This window comes from Fundulus heteroclitus, chromosome 5, assembly GCF_011125445.2.
Source record: "Fundulus heteroclitus isolate FHET01 chromosome 5, MU-UCD_Fhet_4.1, whole genome shotgun sequence".
Lineage (NCBI taxonomy): Eukaryota > Metazoa > Chordata > Actinopteri > Cyprinodontiformes > Fundulidae > Fundulus > Fundulus heteroclitus.
The window spans coordinates 4,049,926-4,072,420 of NC_046365.1; the positions used below are offsets into that span (position 1 = coordinate 4,049,926).

General features: G+C 42.6%; 1 protein-coding gene across 1 annotated transcript; it reads right to left on the reverse strand.

The window, feature by feature from the left end:
- Positions 1-1,849: 1,849 nt before the first annotated feature.
- atpv0e2 (ATPase H+ transporting V0 subunit e2) lies at positions 1,850-22,206 on the reverse strand. The gene is made up of 4 exons (XM_012869821.3): positions 21,974-22,206; positions 12,232-12,279; positions 8,324-8,422; positions 1,850-4,764 (listed from the first exon to the last, which is right to left on the reverse strand). The coding sequence occupies exons 1-3, from the start codon at positions 22,075-22,077 to the stop codon at positions 8,329-8,331; spliced, it is 246 nt and encodes an 81-aa protein (XP_012725275.1). The 5' UTR covers positions 22,078-22,206; the 3' UTR covers positions 1,850-4,764; positions 8,324-8,328.
- Positions 22,207-22,495: the final 289 nt, after the last annotated feature.

Here is a 22,495-nt window from a genome sequence, read left to right on the forward strand (position 1 = left end):
ATCTGAGTAGGTTGCACACTCTGTTGGAAGTTCTGACTTAAAAGGGAACACCAGAACCTCCCTACCGAGCTTGTCCTCTTCTAGTTGGTGATTAGTGGTAATGTTCTCCTCAGATGAAGTCTGTAGCATTGAAATAATGTTGGCTGAGATGAGGAGCTCAGGCCATGGTCTGACAGCTAACAGCCTATTAGCATTTATTTCTCTGGCTTGCTTTAATATGTTTGGATTTAAGAGAGGAGAGTAAGCTGCATTTAAAATAATAATAATTTAGGAACAATTTTTTGAAAGAAATTGAGGATAACTGAATGTTGCTCATTAACATACAAATATTAAGTGCTATAAGTAGGTTGGATGCAATTGTCAGTTATAATTGCATCACAAAGAAATCTGTTTTTCAAGACACAGAGAGATAAAGATTGGACTATGAAGCCTGCAACTGTGGCGTTGCATGATGAAACGTTCCTTATGTAAGGTACAGCTGGTGTTATATAGGTCAGCTCATATGGCTGCTTGCATAAAGATCGTTATATCTTGATGCGCTTCCAGAGGAAAGTAGGTTGTCGTGGTGGGAGAGCAGAGTAAGCAACATTCTCTGAATAATGGCTGGTTGTGTTTATATCTCTGTTAGTTTGGGGGATGGGGATAGACCAAGACAAAGTAGTTCATCATTTTTAAGCTTACTTAAGATCTGAAGATTGTAGCAAATATCTCAGCTCCACTGGGTTAATACTTTGTAGAACCAGATTTTGCTGAAAATAGGATACAGTCTCTACTAACTATGTGTGTTTAGAAACAGTTTTTTTTATTTTATTTACTTTTATGCTGTGTTGGACTGCATGGAAAGCACTTGTAAACACCAGTTTTCCGACTGTTGCCACAAATTCTTATTTGGATTTAGGTCTGGGCTTAAATAGGGCCATCATATCATAAATCGGCATTGATCTAACCCATTCCATTGTGGTTCTGGCTAAAATGGTGGTTAGGCTCCCGAGTCTTCTTCAACCTCTGTGTTTTCTTCCAGGACCGGCCCATGTTCATCTCCATCCATCATCTCTGATCAGGTTTAATGTCCCTACTGAATAAAACCCATCTCTGCAGCATAATGCCACCACCACTACATTTGCTCAATGGTTGCAGGGTTTCCATCACACTTAATATTTTGTACGTCAGTCAAAAAGTTCAGCTTTGCTGGGTGTCATAAGCTTTCTACCATTTTCAACATTCTACCATTTTGTACTTCCAAGCGACAAAAGTAACCCCACTACACCCATTCAACCACACACACACACACACACACACACACACACACACACACACACACACACACACACACACACACACACAGGGAGCAGGGATCCATAGTTTCATTAAGTTTTTCAGCCTCTTTCTACAAAAACAATTGCATCCAAGATGTGAGCTGAATTAAAGGAGCAAATCAATCCTGCATGTATTTGTACCACATTGAAGATTCTAGATGGATTAGTCATCCTTGTTCTTGAATCTCAAGGTAACTTGATCAAATAGCAGCAATCCACCCTCTCACAGCAATCTGACGTCAACAGAGATGCAACAGGAATGTCATCCCCCCCCCCCCCCCTTGTAAGCCCTAACATCGAATACACATATTCAACTTGATATGTATAACATATAAACATAGTTTAAAAAAAAATTTATTTCACCGTGTGGGTGTCCTCTCTATTGCATACTTGAGAGAGAAGACTGAAACCTTTAATTTTTCTGTGACATTTATGTTATAAAACACTGAATGTCAGACAAGAATACGGTTCAACTTATTCAGCTGCTTTTCAGAGGAAAACAAGAAAACTTTATTATTAAAAGCATGACTCAATTGTACGAGACAAAATTCTTTATTGGGGTATTTCACCAACAATGCCACCACTACCTTCACAATAATATAAGGTTGCATACATATCATACATCTCCCATTTTTTCTTTTAACATTTAGATTTGTGATTTATTGGATTCTAGTTACCATGGAGACTCCCAACACATGATAAGATCTATCTCTTTTGATACTGCCAGGAGCATTTAACAGCTGAGTAGTGGGCAGTCATCACCAAAACTGGAGGGAAGCATTGGAAAAGGAAATTTTTAAAAATTAAAAATCTCACATAGTTGACAAATCATTAGGGTGCGTTGACTGTCAGCGTGTTTGGAGGGATTCTGCTGAAGTCTTGGCTGTTCCCTCTCTCATTTCGCCATGTTTGCCTGGGTGAGAATGATGCCATTTGGTCTCCTGTGATTCACTGACACTCAGAATGTGACTCTGTCCGTCTGTAAGAAACCGCAGCGTGCTGGGTGACGAGTGGGATTGGGACTGTAATCCCAAGAAGACAAATAAAGCCCACACAACATGAAGTCAGAGCCACCTTTTGTCACTTCCAACATCTCTAACTCTGCATGCTGTCCAAAACCCAGTCCTGACAGCTGAGACTCATCGTTGCAAGATCTGCCAAAGCAAAGCCAAAGAGTGACAAAGAGGTCTTTACAGGAAAAGGAGGGCAGCTTCCCTAATGTCCTTACTTGTGTAGATCACATTGTTACCTATTAACTTGTATGCGTGCAAACCACCACCACAGCTACAGCAAAGGGCTGGGGCAAAGATACAACGCAATTTGGTCTTTCTAAAAAGTAGCTGTATTTTGATTTGGTTTCTTTTTGGCTGAAGCAAAGTGGTTTTGGAGAGGCGGACGGGGAAGGACGTGGCAGCGAGGAGGGGGGGGGGGGGGGGGTGTTTGAGACTGGGAGACAGGGAGTGGAGGCGGGAAGGGTAGCTGTGATCGTGGTTGGCAGATGACACTCTTAAAGCTTTAACAGGAGGCAGGTGTATAAAAGAAATATACCCCGCACCTGTATAATGTCAGAGGAACGGATGAATGGAGTTAAAATGAAGAGCAAGGACAGCTGTTTGAAGCCTGTTTGGAAGGTCTCACAGGTAGAGCTGCTCAGGAGACTACTGAAGGAGACAGACAGTCACTCTGCCACACTTGCTTACTTGCATTTCATTTCACTGGTGTGTAGGAAGACATGACACCACAGCAGAATAACTCTCTGGCATCCCCTTTCTATGGATTCAACCTTGTGGCATACACAATCACATGAAGAACAAGGCTGTCTGTACTAATGAAGGGTCACTGACCTCAGCATGCCGGGTGCTTGAAACTGACGGCTTGACTTACTTTCTGATTAATTCAGGAGGCAACCATTCGGCCACTTGGGGGGCACTCATTGGAATCTCATTCCCAGACATGCAGAAGTACATGAATAAATAAATAAATAAATAAAACTGTGACACTAAAGCAAAAATAACTCCATCCTGATACAGCGGGACATTGTGAAGCTATAATCTGAAAGGGGCCTATTAGAAAGAGATGGCTCAGAAATGATACACATTCCACAGTCTTTTGAAGCAAAGGCTGTGAGAAGTTGGAAAATCCAGACTTTTCTAGCTTCCTGCAGAGACTAGCCGTGCTGCAACGGTAACAACCGTTTATGTTTAAAATAATGAATCATAGGCAGATGCTGTGTCAGCTGTATTGGTTTTAGTTGTGTGGTTGTGTTTCTCTATAAGAGTGCTGCAGTTAAGCTTGGTAGCCTCTAAACTTACGAAAAAAGACGATGCCTTCTGCTGCTGTTTGTTTAGTTATTGTTGAGATAAGCTGCTGTGGGGGAGCTGCTTACCTCCTGGGCTAAGACCTATAGAGGCAATCTTGGATTGTTACATAAAATCTACTCAGAGACTTATACAGAGTAATAACACCCAGGAGACAAAGTCTATGTCCCTCACTGATTTATAGCTTTGGGAACACCAATCAATCAATCAATCAATCAATCAATCAATCAATCAATCAAGACTTAAATGAGGGAAATAGAAATGCCATTGTTAAGGTTCAAAAGTGCAGACCTGTGAGCAGGAATTTCTACAACACTCTGTCCCTGCAGTACAAGCTGATGTGTATCTTTCCACAGCCTGGAAATAAGGGCAATGCTTAATCAAAAGAGTCCAAGCGGATGAGGTCTGAACTGGGAGGTGAGATCACCATGGCAACGTGGACCTCCATGGCGAGGAGCACGGAAAAGAATGTGGGAGGAGGTTTGATGCTGAAGTGGAGGGAATTGCTCTTTACTTGCAGTTTTGGGAGACTCTTGAGTCAGAACCCTCACTTACAAGCTCTGCATGCTCACACCGACTCAAACACACATACACACAAACTGTTACATCACACGTGACATCAGTTATATAACAACACCTCGTGGACACTGATTACTACAAGCTCACATCAGTGTCCTCGACCTGAAATAAATACACATAAAAATGCAGGATCCCCGATGGCAGCAACACAAAATCCCAAATGTAAACAAGAGCCAAATAAAAGATTGCACATTTTCAAAAGGTAAAAATAACATCTACTCCTAGCACATGTTTTAATTCCAGTTTGACCACAGAACAAACAAAGATTATACCTGCTTAGTGTTAAAAATACACATCATATATTATTCTTCAAATCTTAGATCCTAGATGCTGCAGTAATGTCTAAACATCCTCCAAGTCCGTAGAGATAGCTGATAGTGCCTTTTGGGTCGGTTTCATAGAAAACCTGGATTAAAGTTTTCTATGAAACCTAAAATGCTGCAAAGCAGAGGTGAGGGTGTGTGGAAATGTTTGGGAGTCAGAAGTAACATTGAAATTAAGTCCAGCAGGCCAGTGGGTGGGAATGTCAAGAGGCGTCACTTCACGGAGTCCTGGAAGAAACACACAAAAACACGACTAATGTAGCAACTTCAAACTTACCGTAGTTTTACAGCAGTTAGGACTGACTATTTAATCTGTCCCCCCCAGCAGCGGTCTCCACGCATTTTGCACTGTGGGCCAAAATGGCCAAGTTAAAAGTACTCCAATAAAAAACACTAAATAATTTAATGGTGAATTTTTTTCTTTTCACATGTTCAGCAATAGATTCAAAATGCAATATTTCAAAGAAGTAAAGTATAAAATACATTTTTGTAGGTGTGAAAAAGGGTCTCAGATGTTTGCCTTAAAAGAAAGGTGTTCCTTTGTTCATCAAATTAATATAAGAAATCTCTTTACTGTCGCACAATGAAGAAGTTATCGTTTACACTAACTTTAGAAATTGTTGAGTAGCGGTTAGCATTTGCTTCCTCAAATGTTCTTATTTATCATTGGTTAAACGGTAGCAACATTTTTGTTTGTGGAATAAGAGCTTGTGAAGCTAACTGTTTAGCTAGGTGTGCCCAGCACTGCAAAAATGACAAAAAGCTTTCAATCTGCAACAACTCCATTTGCTGGAGGGCCAAATGTGTCCCATCACTGAAACGCTGTTAGGGAGGTCACAAAATTATTCCACAGGGTGTCCAAAGTGTGGGGGCCGCACTTTGGACACCCCTGTCCTAAAGCAACAGAGCCCTATTGTGTTAACATTTTGTAAAACCAAACAAATAAGACCATAAATCTGTGGGTTCACCTAGCTTCATCTGAACAGGTCTCGTCACACGAGATCTGGTGATGTAAAACATTGACAGAAGTCCTGTGAATGTGAAACCTTCCTGGTGAAGCCAGCATTTACTGTGAAGTTAGCCCCTACCTTTGCGCTTTTTGATCAGAGCTAAACCAAATTAAACTATTTCACAGTCGTTTGGTCAGTTGGGACAGCATTTGATCCTCGCTGGTTCTTTAAAAGACACTCTGATCTAAGATGAACTGAAGTACTTATACACTGAACAGAGATTATTTAATGTACTTCTTGAATATGAGATCATAAAAGTTGCTATATGTTAGAAAGTTCACATATTATTATTATTATTAAATTCGATGAAAAAGTGGATTTTTAAGGCTTTTTAGCTCAGGGCTCATAAAAAAATGTTGCATGACCGATGACGTAATTTGTAGGCAAGCGTTGATCTGTTGACATGGTAACAAGATACTTCCTGGTTGCAAACTCGCTTTCTCCAAAACAAATAGACGGATTAAACATGGCTAAAAAGTGTGTGGCTTATGGTTGGTCAAATACCAACTAGGATAATGTCTCTTTACACACATTTCCGAACCCAAAAAGTCCCGGTGTTGTGCGAATTTCAGTTCCCCTGTGATACTCTGTTCCCCTCTGTGTCGGGGGCTGCAGAACAGAGAGGCGGTGTTTCACGGCGCTTCTGATCGGTTTCTTGGTAAAACAACTCATATAATCATGTCAAGATTGTAACATTCGGTTTAAGCGGCAGCTGTTGTTTACAAAATTGTAAAATAAAAATAAACGCTGTCTTCAGGCAGCTGAAATGTCCATATTCTCTCCTCTCCTCCTCACTCATCGCGCAGTGAAGCGGAGAAATCTCGCACAGTGAAGCGACATGTTCTCCACACTACCTCTCAGCACGGCGCTACTACCCCGTAGAACCCTGAGGCGTGGTGGGGATTGACCCACAGCCCTTTCGGTTCGGAACCCCCATGCCGCCCCCCCCGGAGAATATGAGCGCCATGGCCCAACAGATAAATGCGTGTCTGCTCTCAGAGTGCTCACGTCCGGATTATTAAGTAAAATTCCAGGAACACATAAAGCTGAAATGAATGCTATGGTTTGTGCTAAATGCACATCTTTTTTTATGTGCTGTTTTGGTGGATTTCAGCCGTCATAAACGATGCCAAACAATCGAACTTCAACGAGTTGTTTCCGTGTTTACATCCGAACTGTCAGCCATGACCGCGATTATGAGCACCAAATCCAATTATACACCAGCAAACCATTTCGTTTATTCTCCTAAAATGTTTTTGTCAGACTTACCCGAGTCGTAACAGACGCTTGCGCTGTCTTTCGTGTTAAAATCATCACTTTGTGAATCGCCATCTGAACTTGTGGTGTACATCATTGAACTCTCTTTAGCGTAGCCTGGGCTACACCTACGAATTACGTCATCGCACCACGTAACCCAAATTGTGGATTTTCAGCCTAGCGGTCGCCGAGGGACAATTTTAAGTCTTTAAAAAAACTTTTAAGGGCGCAATCACGATCTTAATGCCACATTTTTTGAAAAAATGGTCACTAATGCATGTATTTCCGAGTTGGTCGATCTCAGATTCAAGAAGTAATTTAAAATACTGTGGGTGATTGAGAGCTTTAGTCATGAGATTTAACCTTTATTGTACTTGTGAAAAAACAATAAGTCAGTTCCTTCAAAACCTTCTGCCATTAACACCACTTAGGAAGTACACAAGCAAAAGAACTGCAGCACACGGATAGAACAATCCTGGACTATATTGTTCTGTGTTGATTACAGAGTCTTAAAAACAGTTTGTGATTGGTGAAATCTTTCATTCTAAAAAAGCAAAAGTGGTTCTTAGACTTCCCAACTACTATGGCTACAGTCTCTCCTTGTCTTGCTCTCATGGACCCAGTATCATGTGTGGTGTCGTCTGAATGAATTATTTTACCCTAAACGCTGGTTCACACGGCAGGACTTTTAGCCCGATTTTCATTCCGATCTTCCCCTACTGAGAGGCACCGATTAGCGCTGTGTCTCTTAAAATAATCTTAAGAGATATTCCTGCCATGTGTGTTGTGTTAAGAGTGATCGGGTCCGTTCGGTAGAACGTCGAGACAGCTCCGACCTCAAATCAGGGATATTCATATTCATATGTTACATGGGACAAACGAGCACACAGCCCTTTGAATGTGAGGTGTAGCCAATCAGAAAGCGAGGCGAGGGAAACCTTGACTGAAAAAAACAACAACAACTCGCCTCCATCTCACAGTGCAAGCATAGAGCCCCATCGGTTGCGTTGTCTCCACTTCTTTAACCAACGGCTTTTTTGATTTTGTTATGTTTTTTCTCTGTTAAAATTAGTCCACAGACTATAACCATTGTTCTTCCTGGTTGTACGCGTTTATTTACTCTGAACCCACGTTTGATCTTGAGAGGATTCATAAGATTTCCCGTCTGACAAAAAATCCTGCCGTGAGAACCAGCCTTACAATGCAGAAGACTCTCCCTGTGGCTCTACGCTTCTCCAGGAGTGAATGCTGCTTGTCGGGACTTTGATGCAATCAACTGGTTCTCTTATGTAGGACATTTTTGACCAATCTGTATTGAATTGAATTGAATTTGTATCAGCTATATACCGTTGAGGAGTACTACCTACTGCTGGGGATGTTAGGCTACAATGAAAACTGGACAGTTTAAAGATGAACTGAGCTGATACCTTTATATCCTACTAAATCATCTAAGAACACACATTTTATGTAGAAAACCCCCGACTGGCGCTATAATAAGAGGGCTGGTCTGACGAGCTCACCTGAGTCACTCCCAGAAGTAGCGCAGATACCAAATGGTCTCATTCTTCAGCTGAGGACCGAACAGCGGGTTGGCCTGGGCCAGGATGGCTATTAACCAGCTGAGAAAAGAGAGACAGACCGACAGAGGGAGATTTTAGGCGGGATTTCTAATACATCAGCACAGTGTAATATTCCATACGTTTCTAATCGTTTCCCAGAAAGGGTCCAATAGCATTATTGACTCGCTCCAAAGTAACGAGTCAAGCAGAAGATGACACCTCTGGCATATGCAAAGCTCCATTTTTGTTGCTCTGCCCACACCCTCTGCAACGATGACAAGCCACGCACAGCTATGCTAATCTGTGTGCCTTTACCAAAACAAGCTCTCAGAGAGGGAGGGCAACCAGAGATTGATTCAATTCATCCCGGCACTTGACATTTGCAGCTGTGTACGCCTCCTTTTGGGAAAAGGTGGATGCTGCAGTTTTCATGAGGGTCCATGTAGATCGTGGGGTGTTTGGAGCATAATATAAGACAAGCAAACAAGTGTTTGTGAGGACTTTAGCAATAAGAATAAATCCTCTCTGTTTGCTGATAGGCAAGTTTATGTGGAAAAATATTGAAGAAGTGGAACAAAAAGCTTGTCTCTTCAGCCTGCTTCCATTGAAGCGGATAAATAACTTCAGCATCAGGTCCAAGCTATCCTGAGATTAAAACACACACGCTAAAAACTGCTATTAACATCCTAATTTAGTAGTTTGGTATCATTAGAATTTTTTGACCAAATTATAATGTTAAGTTTATGCCATGCTTGACCTGCTGCTACAATTTTTCAGTCTTTTTTTCTCCATTCTTGGAAAGAGTTTCTTATTATGTTGTAATTTATGAACTGGGATCACTTCCAGAGCCACACTGACAAACTTTGGTCCCATTCGTTAAGGTTTTTTCTGCATAACTTTTCCGATCAGTATGTTATTTAATTTCTTGCCTTCCCTGGCAGGATATTCGAACCTCTAAAGCTTGCAAAACACATTTGTTTGATGACTTTATACATTTATAGCATCAAACACTCAGAAGTTGCTTTGATTCAACATCTATTTTGCTCATAAAGGGGGCGGGGCCATTTGGGGGAGAAGGAAGAGATGTCACGCCAAATCTGTTTTCAGGAACGCCAATAGACCTCCACTGGTTCCAGTGATGAAACTGAGATACAACAGCCTAATTCATTCATGCATCAATCAGGAAGTATAACAAAAAAAAAACTATTTTACCATGACGTGGTTAAACGTTAGCCCCATTCAGGTCCTGGCAATAGTGTTCATCCCTCTGCTGGCCCCATGCTGCTGCCTCCCTGCCCATACTGGTTAATGATTTTTTTAGTTAGACCCAACAGATCATTAACCGCAGTGGAAACACTTTTTTTTTTAACACATTGCAGGGATTTTGTTCCATTACCTCCCAGCCCTCGTTGAGAACTTCAGGTTTGAATTGATTCAAATGTAAAGACGATAATCACCCTAGAATTTACTCCTCTATACGCGGCTGTCCTGTCAACATGGACACTATGTATAAAGCTGTGGCGAGCAGCGGAGAGGGAGCAACTACACGTCCATCTATTCAAGTTTGGATTTGAGGGATCTGTCAGCGCGGAATAATGTTAGCGGAAGTAATGCCGGCTCACACATTTAAGTTCACAGTGAAAAATTAATAAAAAAATAATAATAATGGTCTATCTTTGGTTATATGAATCGATTTTATAATTTATAATTGGAATTTTTTTAACACAGCCCTAATCATAATAGTACTGCAATATATTGTGATAAAATTTAAAGTCCATCTCGCCCACCCCTAGCTGCTACCCCAACAGATGATGGCAAAGATCACACTCTCCACAACAGACTTATGGAAACTTCCTCAGGAGTCCAGTCTGCTCTGTCTCTTCCTGTAGACCAGGGGTGTCAAACTCATTTTGGTTGAGGGGCCGCATACAGCTTAATCTGATCTCAAGAGGGCCACACGAGTTAACTCATTGCAAGATTAAATAGAACTAATAAATGTGGACTTGTTGATTTTTATATTGAGTTAATTTCACTTTTACACAATATATTATGAATAACCTCAGCGTTTTTAAGAAAAGTATGTGCAATTTCAACAACACTTTTATTTAATTAAACATTTACTTGTGCATTATGCATAAGAACTGATCACAGTGATTATACAATGTTGAAAAACATTTATTCACATTTTTTGGAACTTAAAAACACTGTCCTGCATGACAAAATACATCAAACAGATAAAAATTAAGAAATGATTTGAATTTTTCCACACCTGAAGCTTAATCTGCTAATTAAAACAAAATTATTATTTTTTTTTATAATGATAATGCATTTAGCCACAGGGCCGGACTAAATTGTTCGGCGGGCCGGATCCGGCCCGCGGGCCATATGTTTGACACCCCTGCTGTAGACAGCTTTTCTGCTGTGTCTCCAGTCCAGTCTGTTGTCCAGGTGAACACGGAGGTATTTATACTCCTCCGCTTCCTCTCTCACGATGGAAACTGTACAACCCACAGTTATCTGCTATATTTTCTTCACATTCGAGATGAGCTGACTGTTTCCACACCGTGGCACATCTGTCACATTTCTTCCATCATCCTTAGACCTGCAGGCTTATTCTTCTTCTAAATAAAGCCTAAACTATTTTAAACCAGGTGTCTTTATTTAGACGTTACAGATCCATGAACCCGCTGACACCAGCTGTCTTCTTAAAGCTACAGAGCTCCCTCTAGTGGAGGAAAGAGAACACTGACATGTTCCCACATCTCATGGCCAAACGTTTGGAAGTGAACCAAAAGTTTTGATGATTTTAACAGTTTTATTTCTTCCATGTACCTGAATTTGTTTAGAAAAAACATTGCTTTAATGGCTTTCCATTAGTGAATGCCTCAAATGAATCTAATAAAATGAGATATTGACTCTTCTACCTTATAGTGTTCATTTCATTCTGGCTGGAAATCAGCTTCTGGAACAAACCCAGGCTGATTGTGGCCCTACTTAGAAGCTTGCAGCAGATACCAGCTTGTGCTTCTCTTACTGCTTTCTGAGAACTGACCAGTGGGGTTCTCAGTGGGCTAAAGCTATTTGGAGATACTTGATCAACGGCAACATTTAAACGTTCTAATTGTTTTTAGACACTTGATAACTTTTGCCTTTAATTATGGTGCTGCGTCACGCTGGAAGAACCCCTGCTCTTCACCCAATTGTCCCTGGATTGTTGGAGGAAGCCGTTTCTGGATGATGTCATGGTCCCTTGCTTTTTGCATGCTGTGTTGTTGGGCAGCTTTTGTCTGATGAAGCCCACACATGGATTGAACCAGGATGCTTTACTTTTGACACGACACAAAATTCACTGTGGCTCTTCTTTTTTTCTCCTCTGTCCATCCGTTAACCTTCTGCAGAAATATAATTCCTCTAAGATTTTCTTGGACGAGACGCTGCCGCCTCACCATAATGCTTGTTAAACACCGCTGGACATCTGGATCCCTCACCTTGAGACAAGGTTCGGTCTTCAGCAGACTGACAGAATGATTGCAGCAGGACTCTGTCACAGAGTCTTCACCTGTGCTTATAACATAGTTATTCAGAAATTCAGATGACCATTGGAATTAAAGAATAACTTTAGCTACAAGCCTCTTTGGGATAGATTGACAAGCATCAAACCACTGGGCACAGTAATCTCAATGCTGTGTGAATTATCACCATAGAAACTAGAGCAGCCTAATTGTGTCACTGCATCAGTGTCATGGCTGTCCATGTATCTAAAACTAATGTTTTAAACTGTATTTAAACACAGATGACTACATCAGAGCCGTGTAACAAAACAACAGCAGGCTCGCAAGAAGAAGAATAGGGGGAATGGCTGTACTCACAACAAGTAGCAGCAGACGGCTGTGAGGATGAGGCTGGTGACGATCACACTGTAAAAGAACAAAAAACATGTCACTCATGTTTCTGTCAAGTAGTATCAGCAAACTTTCTGCAGGCAGAATTCTGTACAAAGTTAATAATGTAACATTTCGGACACCATTACCCCAGACTCAAATTACACTTCATGATCAATAACCTGATGAGAAAAACAACATACATGTAAAGATGATGTAGATCAGCTGACTATGTATTTTTTGTGCTTTTCCTGATCTGTAGCAGCATTTCTTTCTCAACAGCTACACCTAGTGTTGCAGAGGGGAACTGCAGCGACCTCTCAAGTTGAGGTTCTGAAACAAAAATCATGGTTTGGTACCCTTCAATCACGAAAAAAAATCACTCAGCAGTAATCAACAAATCTTTGATCAACTAATTAATACATAATTAATTTGATTGTACTACGTTCTGAACTTCAAAAAGTGGAAAGTATAGACCTGAGGGGAGAGTTACTAGGATTTTCTTATCAATGAATACAGTAGTATAAGCAGATACAGCCTAAACCTGTATGTATAGATTATGCAACTCCTGGAAAAGGATGGTTGATGTTTACATTTTTTCAATAAGACAGTGCCTATATTTGTGAATAAAACCTGTTTAAATCTCTTTGAAGTTGGTTTAATGGTTAGGTCACCTAGTTTACCAGCTGTCCCTGAATACAGCACGTGCAGCTGGTGAGAAATTCCCCTCTCAGGGTGATTGCTCCTCCTTGCATCTCATGGTGTTCAGAGTTTGGTTCGCCTGGATGCTACAGGAGGTCATTTGGACATCAACTCCCTGAGGTTTCCATTCAGCTTGACATTGGTTGAATCCTTAAGTTCAGTGCAGAGTGACTGACTGGACCTTATTCCTGTTGGGGGAAAAAAAAGCTTAGGCTGACCGAAGGTTCTGTTTCAGTCCCACTCTCTTTCTTCACTGTAGCTGCATGAGAACCCTTATTGTTCCCAGACAGCAGAGTTTAGTGATAGCTGGAAGTCGTCTCGGTTTGGTTTTGGGCTCCCTTTGTAAAGCTGCGCTACAGAACGCTACATTGTGCATTTAGTTCTTCACATAAACATTCTGGATGGGTTCGGGTATGAAACAATGCTGTATTTGTTGGGTGCACGCTCACACCAAACCAACAGGCCTGGACCGGATACTTGCTGCACGGATACGGGTACCGTTACACCCTACCCAACATCCAATTCATGAGACGAAGCAATGCAGAATATTGGGTTCAATGGAACGACACGAGACAAGATTATTTTTTAGGAAAGCTAAGAATACCAATATTTTGTTTTCACAGAACATATAAAAAGGTCCCAGATATCTGAGAGAGAAAAAACAGTTGTGCTGTTGCATGTCATTTTGTTGACATTTCCCAGATTTATACTATAGAAGTTCTTAGTTGTTGCCTTCTACTGGCAGAATTTATGTAATTTATCTACATTTTAGAGTCTGCCAATTTTGATGACGTCATAAAAAGCAGACCAGGCAGGACAATACAAAGTATGGGCCGTTTCTCAATATGCGTTCTTCTGTGCCCGTGTGCTTGTGAAACGTCATCAGCCTCAGCCCGAGCACTGTTCCAATTGCCGAGAACGCACCACATCCCCGGATGTTGTTCTTTCCCCGCCCTCTTTATCGAGGATGCATCAGAGCAGACTTGTGCGTTTTCAGACTGATAGCTTTCCCAGAATGCACCACGGCAAGATAATTTTTAGGCTTTTTAGAATATTAAAAATGTTTTAAAAATATTTTCAATAAGATTTACTGTGGTGTAGTATATAAATAGTTTAGAATGTTGAAGAAATGCTAAAGCACTATGCGTCTCATGACGTCACGAGTACGCTTCTGTTCCAATACAGATACGTGCTGCGTGCTCGTCAAGTCTGATCTTCCTGTGTTCTCGCCAAGACCGGACTCGACGAGAACGCAAGTACGAATTCGCGTTCTCGTGAATTGAGAAACGACCATGGTTTTCTCTCAGTAACACTGCAACTTCGATTTGGTTGGTCTTTGAAAGCACTGTTAGTATGTTTTCAATTTTGCAATGGATATTTTGTTGACTAAGAATAATGTAGCCATTTGTATAAAGCAATACGAGCTAATTATTTTCTCTGGAGCAAATTTATTGTACTTTTATGTGCTGTATTGTTTGCTACTGTGTATTTCTGAAAGTCTGTATGTTTATTTCTCATTTTTACCCTATTCCAACTGGCTTCAGTAAAGAGTCAACACAAAGCCCTCTTGTCTGTGTGGTCATTTTGGAGAGGAGTTTATCTGAATGTCGACTCCAACAAGGCAAAGGAGGTTGAGGACATGACACAGTGTTTCTTAAGAATATTTAATCAATTCAGAAAATTCTGGTCCATGTTTGACTCTAGAAATCTGCTGACAGCGCCCTGAGAGACTGCATACAGCTCCTGTCAACTTGCGGCATTTTCTACTAAAATATGCCGTCTAACTCGCTACAAACTATTCATCGACCCAGTGGATCAGTACCTGACCGCCAGCGCCTGCTGGAGTTACGGTCATCTAGTGTTTTTGGACTCGTAACTACAACTACTCTCAATTGTTTACGTGGTTTCGGAGTGCTTCGGGCACAAGTCCCAGAGGCCCACGATGCAGTGGACTCACCGAGCAGCACACGCCGGAGGAGGAGCAAGCGAAGGCGGTGCGACCATCGGCGGAAGCGTGGCTGTCGAGGCGGACTTACAGCAAAGCTAAAAGCTAACCCCTACAGCACGCCGCTTCCTTCCATCCTGCTCTCTAACGTCCGCTCACTGGATAACAAAATAGACCATTTACAACTCGAACTCTCCTCAAAGAGGGAGTTTGGAAACTGTGCCTCCCAGCGCTAATACAAGAGAGGCTATGAGTGTTCTCTATCGGACTAACTCCGAGCTGCAATCTGCCCACACGGAGGGCGTTTTCATCATAGCTGGGGATTTTTGTTCTCCCTCATTTCAACCAACACATGGATTTTACAACTCAGGGAAAGAACACTCTTGACTTGGTCTACACAAATATAAAAGACGCATTCAGAGCAGCCCCCCGCTCCCACCTCGGCTCTTCAAACCACCTTTCTGTAATGCTAATTCCTGCATACAGGCCCCTGCAGATCAGATCAGCTAAACCTACAGTGAGGCAGGTGAGGGTGTGGACTGAGGGAGCTATGGAGGCCCTCCAGGACTGTTTTGAGTGCACTGACTGGGACATGTTTAAAGCTGCAGCAACATATGAAGACAAGATGAACATTGATGAGTATGCCATGACTGTGTCAGCCTACATCAACAAATGCATTGAGGACGTCAGCACCACCAAGACCATCATCACCCGAGCCAACCAACGACCCTGGAGGACTGAGAATGTTCAACAAACGCTAAAAGCTCGGAACTCAGCCTTCAAGTCTGGTGACAAAGAGGCACTGAACACAGCAAGAGCCAACTTGAACCATGCCATCAGGCTAGCAAAGCGGGACCACAGTCAGAAAATCCACGATCCACGACGGCAGCAACACCAGGAGAATGTGGCAAGGCATACGGGCGATCACTGATCAACAGCCCCTCCACCCCTTGGGTGAAGTTGATGCTAACGCCCTCAATGGATTAAACAACTTCTTTGGGAGGTTTGGGGCACTAAACAGCCCTCCAGCAGTGAAGGCTGTTCCCCACCAGGACGAGGAGGCACTCTGCCTTGACACAGCCGACGTGTGGAAGACTCTGAGGAGAGTCAACCCGCGGAAGGCCCCAGGTCCCGACAACATACCTGGGTGGGTGCTCCAGGAGTGTGCAGGTCAGCTGGCTGGTGTCCTCATAGACATTTTTAACACCTCGCTGGACCAAGCCACAGTGCCAGCATGCTTCAAGTCTGCCTCCATCATTCCGGTGCCAAAGATACCCCAAGTCACCTGCTTCAACGACTACCGGCCTGTTGCACTGACTCCCATCGTGATGAAGTGCTTTGAAAGGCTGGTAAAGGAACACATCATCTCCAGACTCAACATTGAACCCGTTCCAGTTTGCCTACTGACGGAACCGCTCCACTGAGGACGCCATCTTCTCCGCTCTTCACCTGAGCCTAGCACACCTGGAGGAGAAGAACGCCCATGTGCGGATGCTGTTCCTGGACTTCAGTTCAGCGTTTAACACCATCATCCCACAGCATCTGGGACTACAGAGAGGAGGTGGAGCAGCTGGTGGGGTGGTGCAGAGAAAACAGCCTGATCCTGAACGTGGAGAAGACGAAGGAGATCATCGTTGACTTCAGGAAGAACTGGCCTCACCACGCTCCACTGCTCATCAACAGCTCAGCTGTGGAGGTGGTCAGCAGCACCAAATTCCACATCACAGACTACCTCTCTGGGTCTATGAACACCACGTCACTAGTGAAGAGGGCACACAAGGGCTTGTACTTCCTGCGGAGGATGAGGAGAGCCCACCTGCTCCCGCCCATCCTCACGACCTTCTACAGAAGCACCATAGAGAGCATTGTGACTAGCTGTCTCTCTGTGTGGTGTGGAGGCTGCAGTGCCTCCGACTGGAAGAGCGTGAGGAGAGTGGTGAGGACAGCAGAATGGATCATTGGGGCCCCTCTCCCCTTAATTAAGCACATTTCATCTCAGCGCTGTGTGTCCCGAGCCCATAACATCATCAGAGACCCCTCACACCCCCACCATGGACTGTTCTCCCTGCTGCCCTCTGGGAAGAGGTTCCGCAACAGCTTTTTCCCTGTTGCCATCAGACTGTAGACTGGACTCTGCATCACATTTGCATCTTTATTTGGCACTACCAACGTTGCAGAACTTTTATTATCCATTTAAATGGTACACAACTCTACGTTTACTGCATTTTTGCACTTGTAGATATTAATGCCGGCCTGCTCCTGCTTATCTCTGAAGGCCCATCTCATCCTGTTTTAATATTTGTCAGTAAAGGAGAAACAATTATCAGAGGCAAACATTTAAAATATGCATATTTAATTCATTGGAAATGAATTCTCCTTTGGAATTCTTTGGAATTCCAAAGGAGACAAAAGTTAGATTACCATTGTTAACTACATGCTTCTCCCAGGTATTGCAGTTTTTGTCTGATCAAAGTTCGCAAAGACATCCTTTTAATAGGTTGACAGCCCCTCCTGCTTAGTTTTGGGGGGTGTGGGCGCAGACACAGCGGCCCATAACTGTGATCAACTCTGAAGGTTCCCATGCAGTACGGCAAATTTATTACTGAAACGGCTCTCAACACATCCTGCAAGCTGCATGTATATTTTGCCCTGAAGGGGAGACAAAGTCTCAAAGGCCAGGCATTCCTCATTAATATAACAACAGATATTTTTCTCAACACACTGCACCATACTTTTCCATACAAATGCCTTTTTGCACCATTATTTTAGAACATAAACCGAACATTCTTCTGCACACTGTTCTTGCAAACCGTTTTTCTCCTGCATTGTTACATCTAATCAATGCTGCACTTTATATTGCAATGTCTTATTCCACCTGCAATCTCATTACACTGTCGGAAGCTGTATGCAATGGAATTTTGTTCTGTATGCACTCTGTACATACAAAATGACAATAAAGTTGTCTAAGTCTAAGTTCGGGTTCAGGTTTCATTGGCCAAAGTAATGATACAGACGCCAACTACTGGTTAGTAGCTAATAGTTAGCCACTCCCGATGTTCTCACATTGCTTACAATGTGACGAGGCATGTTTAGCACTTAGCACTGAGGGGAAAAAAGAGAAATTTTTCACACCTTGCTTAGTAGCTCAAGGAAAGTCTAATATTTTAGCCTAAATGTTTTTAGGCTAAAATATTCAACTGTTTTTTTTTTTAAATCCCACCATTGTGTTTAGTAATTTCTGCCAAAAGGGTGCAGCATTTTGATTTAATCCATCCAAATGCAGTATTTGGATGAAAAAGAACTGTCTGTGATTGGCTGGTGTGTGGATAGCTTTTGAAGTCGCGAGCACAGAGACAGAGCCGAGTGTGCGGAGAACCAGCCGAGCACACAGCTGGTGCTGAGCATGGAAGGAGCAGGTGGAGTGCAAGTGCAGAGTCTCACATGACACGGAGCAGAGCGCACGCAGAGATGGAACCGAGCGCGATGGTATCGAGTACGTGAGATTTATACGCTGAATACCTGACTCACTGCGTGCTCAGATTGGTGCCTGTACGCTCAAGTCAATGGCCCAAATATTACGCCATACTCCCTGCCTTAAATTGTCACTGTCAGAGCAGAGCAGAGTTGGAGCAACATGGAGGAGAGCAACCCCAGCAGATCAAGATGTTCTCTTGCTAACAACATTATAAAGTTCTGAGTTACTTATTCACAAGACGTGTTCCTCTGAAAGGTGTTTTTCTGTATTTTTATCATTTACAAAAATGCACACAGAATGCAACACGTGAGAAAGAAAAGGACTGGCTGGATTGCATCTCAAGAGAAGTTATAGGGAGGTGTGGCTTGTCACACATCTTGTTTTGGTCTACAGACCACTGATCTCTATTTATTCACTGGATTGCTGGTTGGCCCGAAAAACTGAAGTCACTGGCCGCCATCTTGCTACTCCCTACTCTCACAGAATCCCATAGGATTTGGTTGCGACAACAAGCAGTTTTCTGGCTGTGTGAAAACGTTTCACAGGTAATTTTACAGTCAAAGTCATGTGCTGAAATATTTTGCATGTTTTATAATATATATATATATATATATATATATATATATATATATATATATATGTGTGTGTGTGTGTGAATAACATGCAATGACTTTCTCAGTACTTGATAGTTTTAGTACATAACAAAAGTATATGGCATTTGACATTTTACAAGTCTTAAGCACCCCCTGCACATGAGAAAATCATCGTTGTTCAATGCTGTAGCGCACATATTCCCTAGTTACTGGAGGAAAATAGGGAGTACCAATATGGCGGCTGGTGGCTTCAAAGTGACGTGTACTACCAACAGCAAATCAGCAATCCAGTGAATAAATAGAGATCAGTGCTACAGACAGTGCTCAAGCACCACCTAGTGGTGAAATATCACTGATTGCTCCTTTAATCTGACATGTATCCTGTACAATTCAACAAGCTAGACAGCCTGCTAGGGGGGTGAAGCAGAAGGGAAATACTTACATACACATGCTAAGGAAATGGATTTGCCGGGATTTGTTTTGTGTTTTGTCACACTTAAATGTTTCAGGTTTCATAGATAACCTGGGTAAAAGCAGTTTAAAATGATGGATTAATTTGTTTAGCGGGAAAAATATGTGCAAACAAACCTGGCCATTTGTGGAAAAAGTAATTCCTAACGACTGGTTGTACCAACAACTGCCCCGCTGGTGTTTGCATACCTGTGGCAGTGAGTCTTTCATTATTTCACTAACACATCAGAGAGTTTTCAAGCTTATACAAAGGAGGACTTGCCCACTTAGGATTACTGTTCTGCTACATCACCCAAGTGTCCCTGAGCTTATCAAACTAAAAGCCGGACATTCTCTTTCAGGATCTACTGCTAAAGAGCAGAATTGATGATACCATCAATTACAGTAAGTCATCCAGGTTCTGAAGCGGCAACATAGCTCCACACTATCACCCTACCACCACCTTCTGTGTTACAAATACTTTCATGTTTCTCTCATCGACCATTTAATACTTTCTATGGACTGATGAGACTATGGACTGTTTTTGGGATCATCAAGATGTTTTCTGACAGATAGAAAAAAAGGGCTGTTTCACAAAAGCAGAATTTAGAAATCCAGGATGAGAGATAAAGCCAGGCTTGAGCCAGTGTGATCAGTGCACCTTGGCTCTGTCTGTCTCACAAAGGCCAAATCAGGCTCAGGAGGTACAATTATGTCAAGACAGGTTTAAGTAATTCAGGTAAATGTGCCTCCATAGCTTTCTTTAAAAGACCATGAGGTCGATCGCAGATAATGCTACAGTGGATAAGTGAAAGTATGGCACAAGCAACTCATCCATTGTAGCATCAGTGAATCTGATTTACCTGAATTACTAGGGAGTTCGTCCTGCAATTGGCGGGTTGCCAGTTTGATCCCCCGCTCGGACTGTCTCAGTCGTGGTGTCCTTGGGTGAGACACTTCACCTGAGGCCTGCGGTGGCTACTAACATAGCTCACCACCGTCAGGGTGTGAATGACTGATTAAAAGCGCTTTAGGGTTGTCGGACAAGTCAAAGTGCTGCACAAGTACAAGGCATTTGCCATTTATCTCTTATCCCGGATTTCTAAATGAAGCTTTGGTGAAACATCCCTGTCAGCCACTGTTCATGTTTTCTCCTTGTGTGGACGATATTTCTCCCCGTGATTCATTGGAGTCCTTAGAAATTGCTTTTATCCATTTCCAGACCCGTAACAGTCAGTGGCTCGCCTTGTAATTCATTAGTTCAGGGCATGATGTGTTGGGACATTTTGGCCTAATTCTTTTTGTCAGGCAGGCTCCATTTAAATTATTTCTTAATCTACCATGCACTCAACCTTTCTTAAATTGATAGAAACAAGACAGAAACTGACCATGAAAGGGCTGCCAAGCGCACAGCAGTCTGAAAGAGCTTCAGCAATTCCCACCAAGTCCTGGGTATGTTCAACATGTCACAACAGTGTCCTGTCCTCTTCACAGATCAGGACTGTGACACGGCGTCGCACTAAACACCCAGGTCTGGCTAACATGTCCCAAAACCTCTCTGGTTGCATGTCAACCGGTTCTGATGGAACCAAGCTGGTACCTTTGTGGACTGAGCATCACAAAAACAACTCTATGTCCACAAATGTTGGTTTTCAGCTTGAAAACCAAGCTTAAAACTTATTCTGACGAAAAGATACTTCATCGTCAGAATAAACTGGGTTTTTGGCGGGTTGGATAAAACGATTAACAGTTCTAAATACGAGCCAATTTCTGGCCCAAACCTTCAGGTGTCTGCTGAAAAGCTCAAATGAAGGACTGAGTTTCTATTTTCCAGCATCACTGTCAGTGAGTCCCAGCAAACATCCAAAGCAACAAGAGTCACGTCTTTGTAGGAAGATTTTTTTTTTAAATTTTATCTTATGTATGGCCTCCTCAGGAAAGGAAAGTAGAAAAACAAACTGTGGATGACACATGTCCTCATGATCTGATAGATGAACACCTGTCAGAGACTGACTGCTGACACTGAATCAAACCCTGCTTCAGTGAGATATTTGATAAAGGGTGTGTAAACTTATCCGACGTTCTGGAATACTGAAGCTGGTTTTGATTTTTACATTTGTCCCAAACAGATTAGTTTTGTCCAGAGTGGAATGGTGCTGACCATGACACATTAGGTATATGTAGAACATTTGTTAGACACCAGAATTTTAACAAAAAGGTGTGTAAAATGTGGCTTCGTCAATTAAACAGTTCGACAGGAAAAAGAAGAAGAAATGTTTTCGTTAATGCAGGGATGGTGTGAGCGCTGAACGGCAGAGAGGAGAGCTGGACAGAGTGTGTACTGAGGTATGGATGCAGGGATGATGGAGGGATTATACCCTTGATGACGCAAGGCCTCCACCACCACACAAGCCGAGCTCTCATTCACGGCAGCACCACACATCCCCAGCACAACCACCACGGCCTGGATGAAACTATTCAAAACGAATGCACATTTCCCAGCCTCCACGTTTGACACGAAGCAGGGTTTAATGCAGGATTCAGCCAATTGGATGCGCTACCTACCCGCGGTTAGGTCCTTTAGGCACTAAAAATGGAGCCACGACCCCCACCAGCGCCCACAACGTGGTGAAGCAGATCATCGGCAGGGCCAGAGAGTGAGACACCATGGCTGCAGTCAGGAGACGCCGCAGATACGGAGCAATTGGGTCGGCTTGTCTTCGAAAAGAGGCGCATCAATGGCTCCAGTCAATCCGCACTGGTTCCGCACTGTCCCCGCCCACTCAGGGTGAAGCGGCAGGTGATAGGTCCACAACGCAGAGACTGCTACGGTTGATTGGTGGAAATGGCTGTTTGTCAGTATTACAGCAGATGGGATTGGACAGCTCTCTTTGCCACATAGATTAATATTGTTTGCGTCAACGTAATTTCTGTTGATAATATTAAAGCAAAAAACAAAACATTCATTTAAGGTCAACTCTTTTTTTCTGTTGAAACGTATATGATTAAGAAAAAACATTTCGATACAGTTATGCTTAGTAGCATTTTTAATCGTCTGTTTTTCATTCAAATATTAATTATTTTATT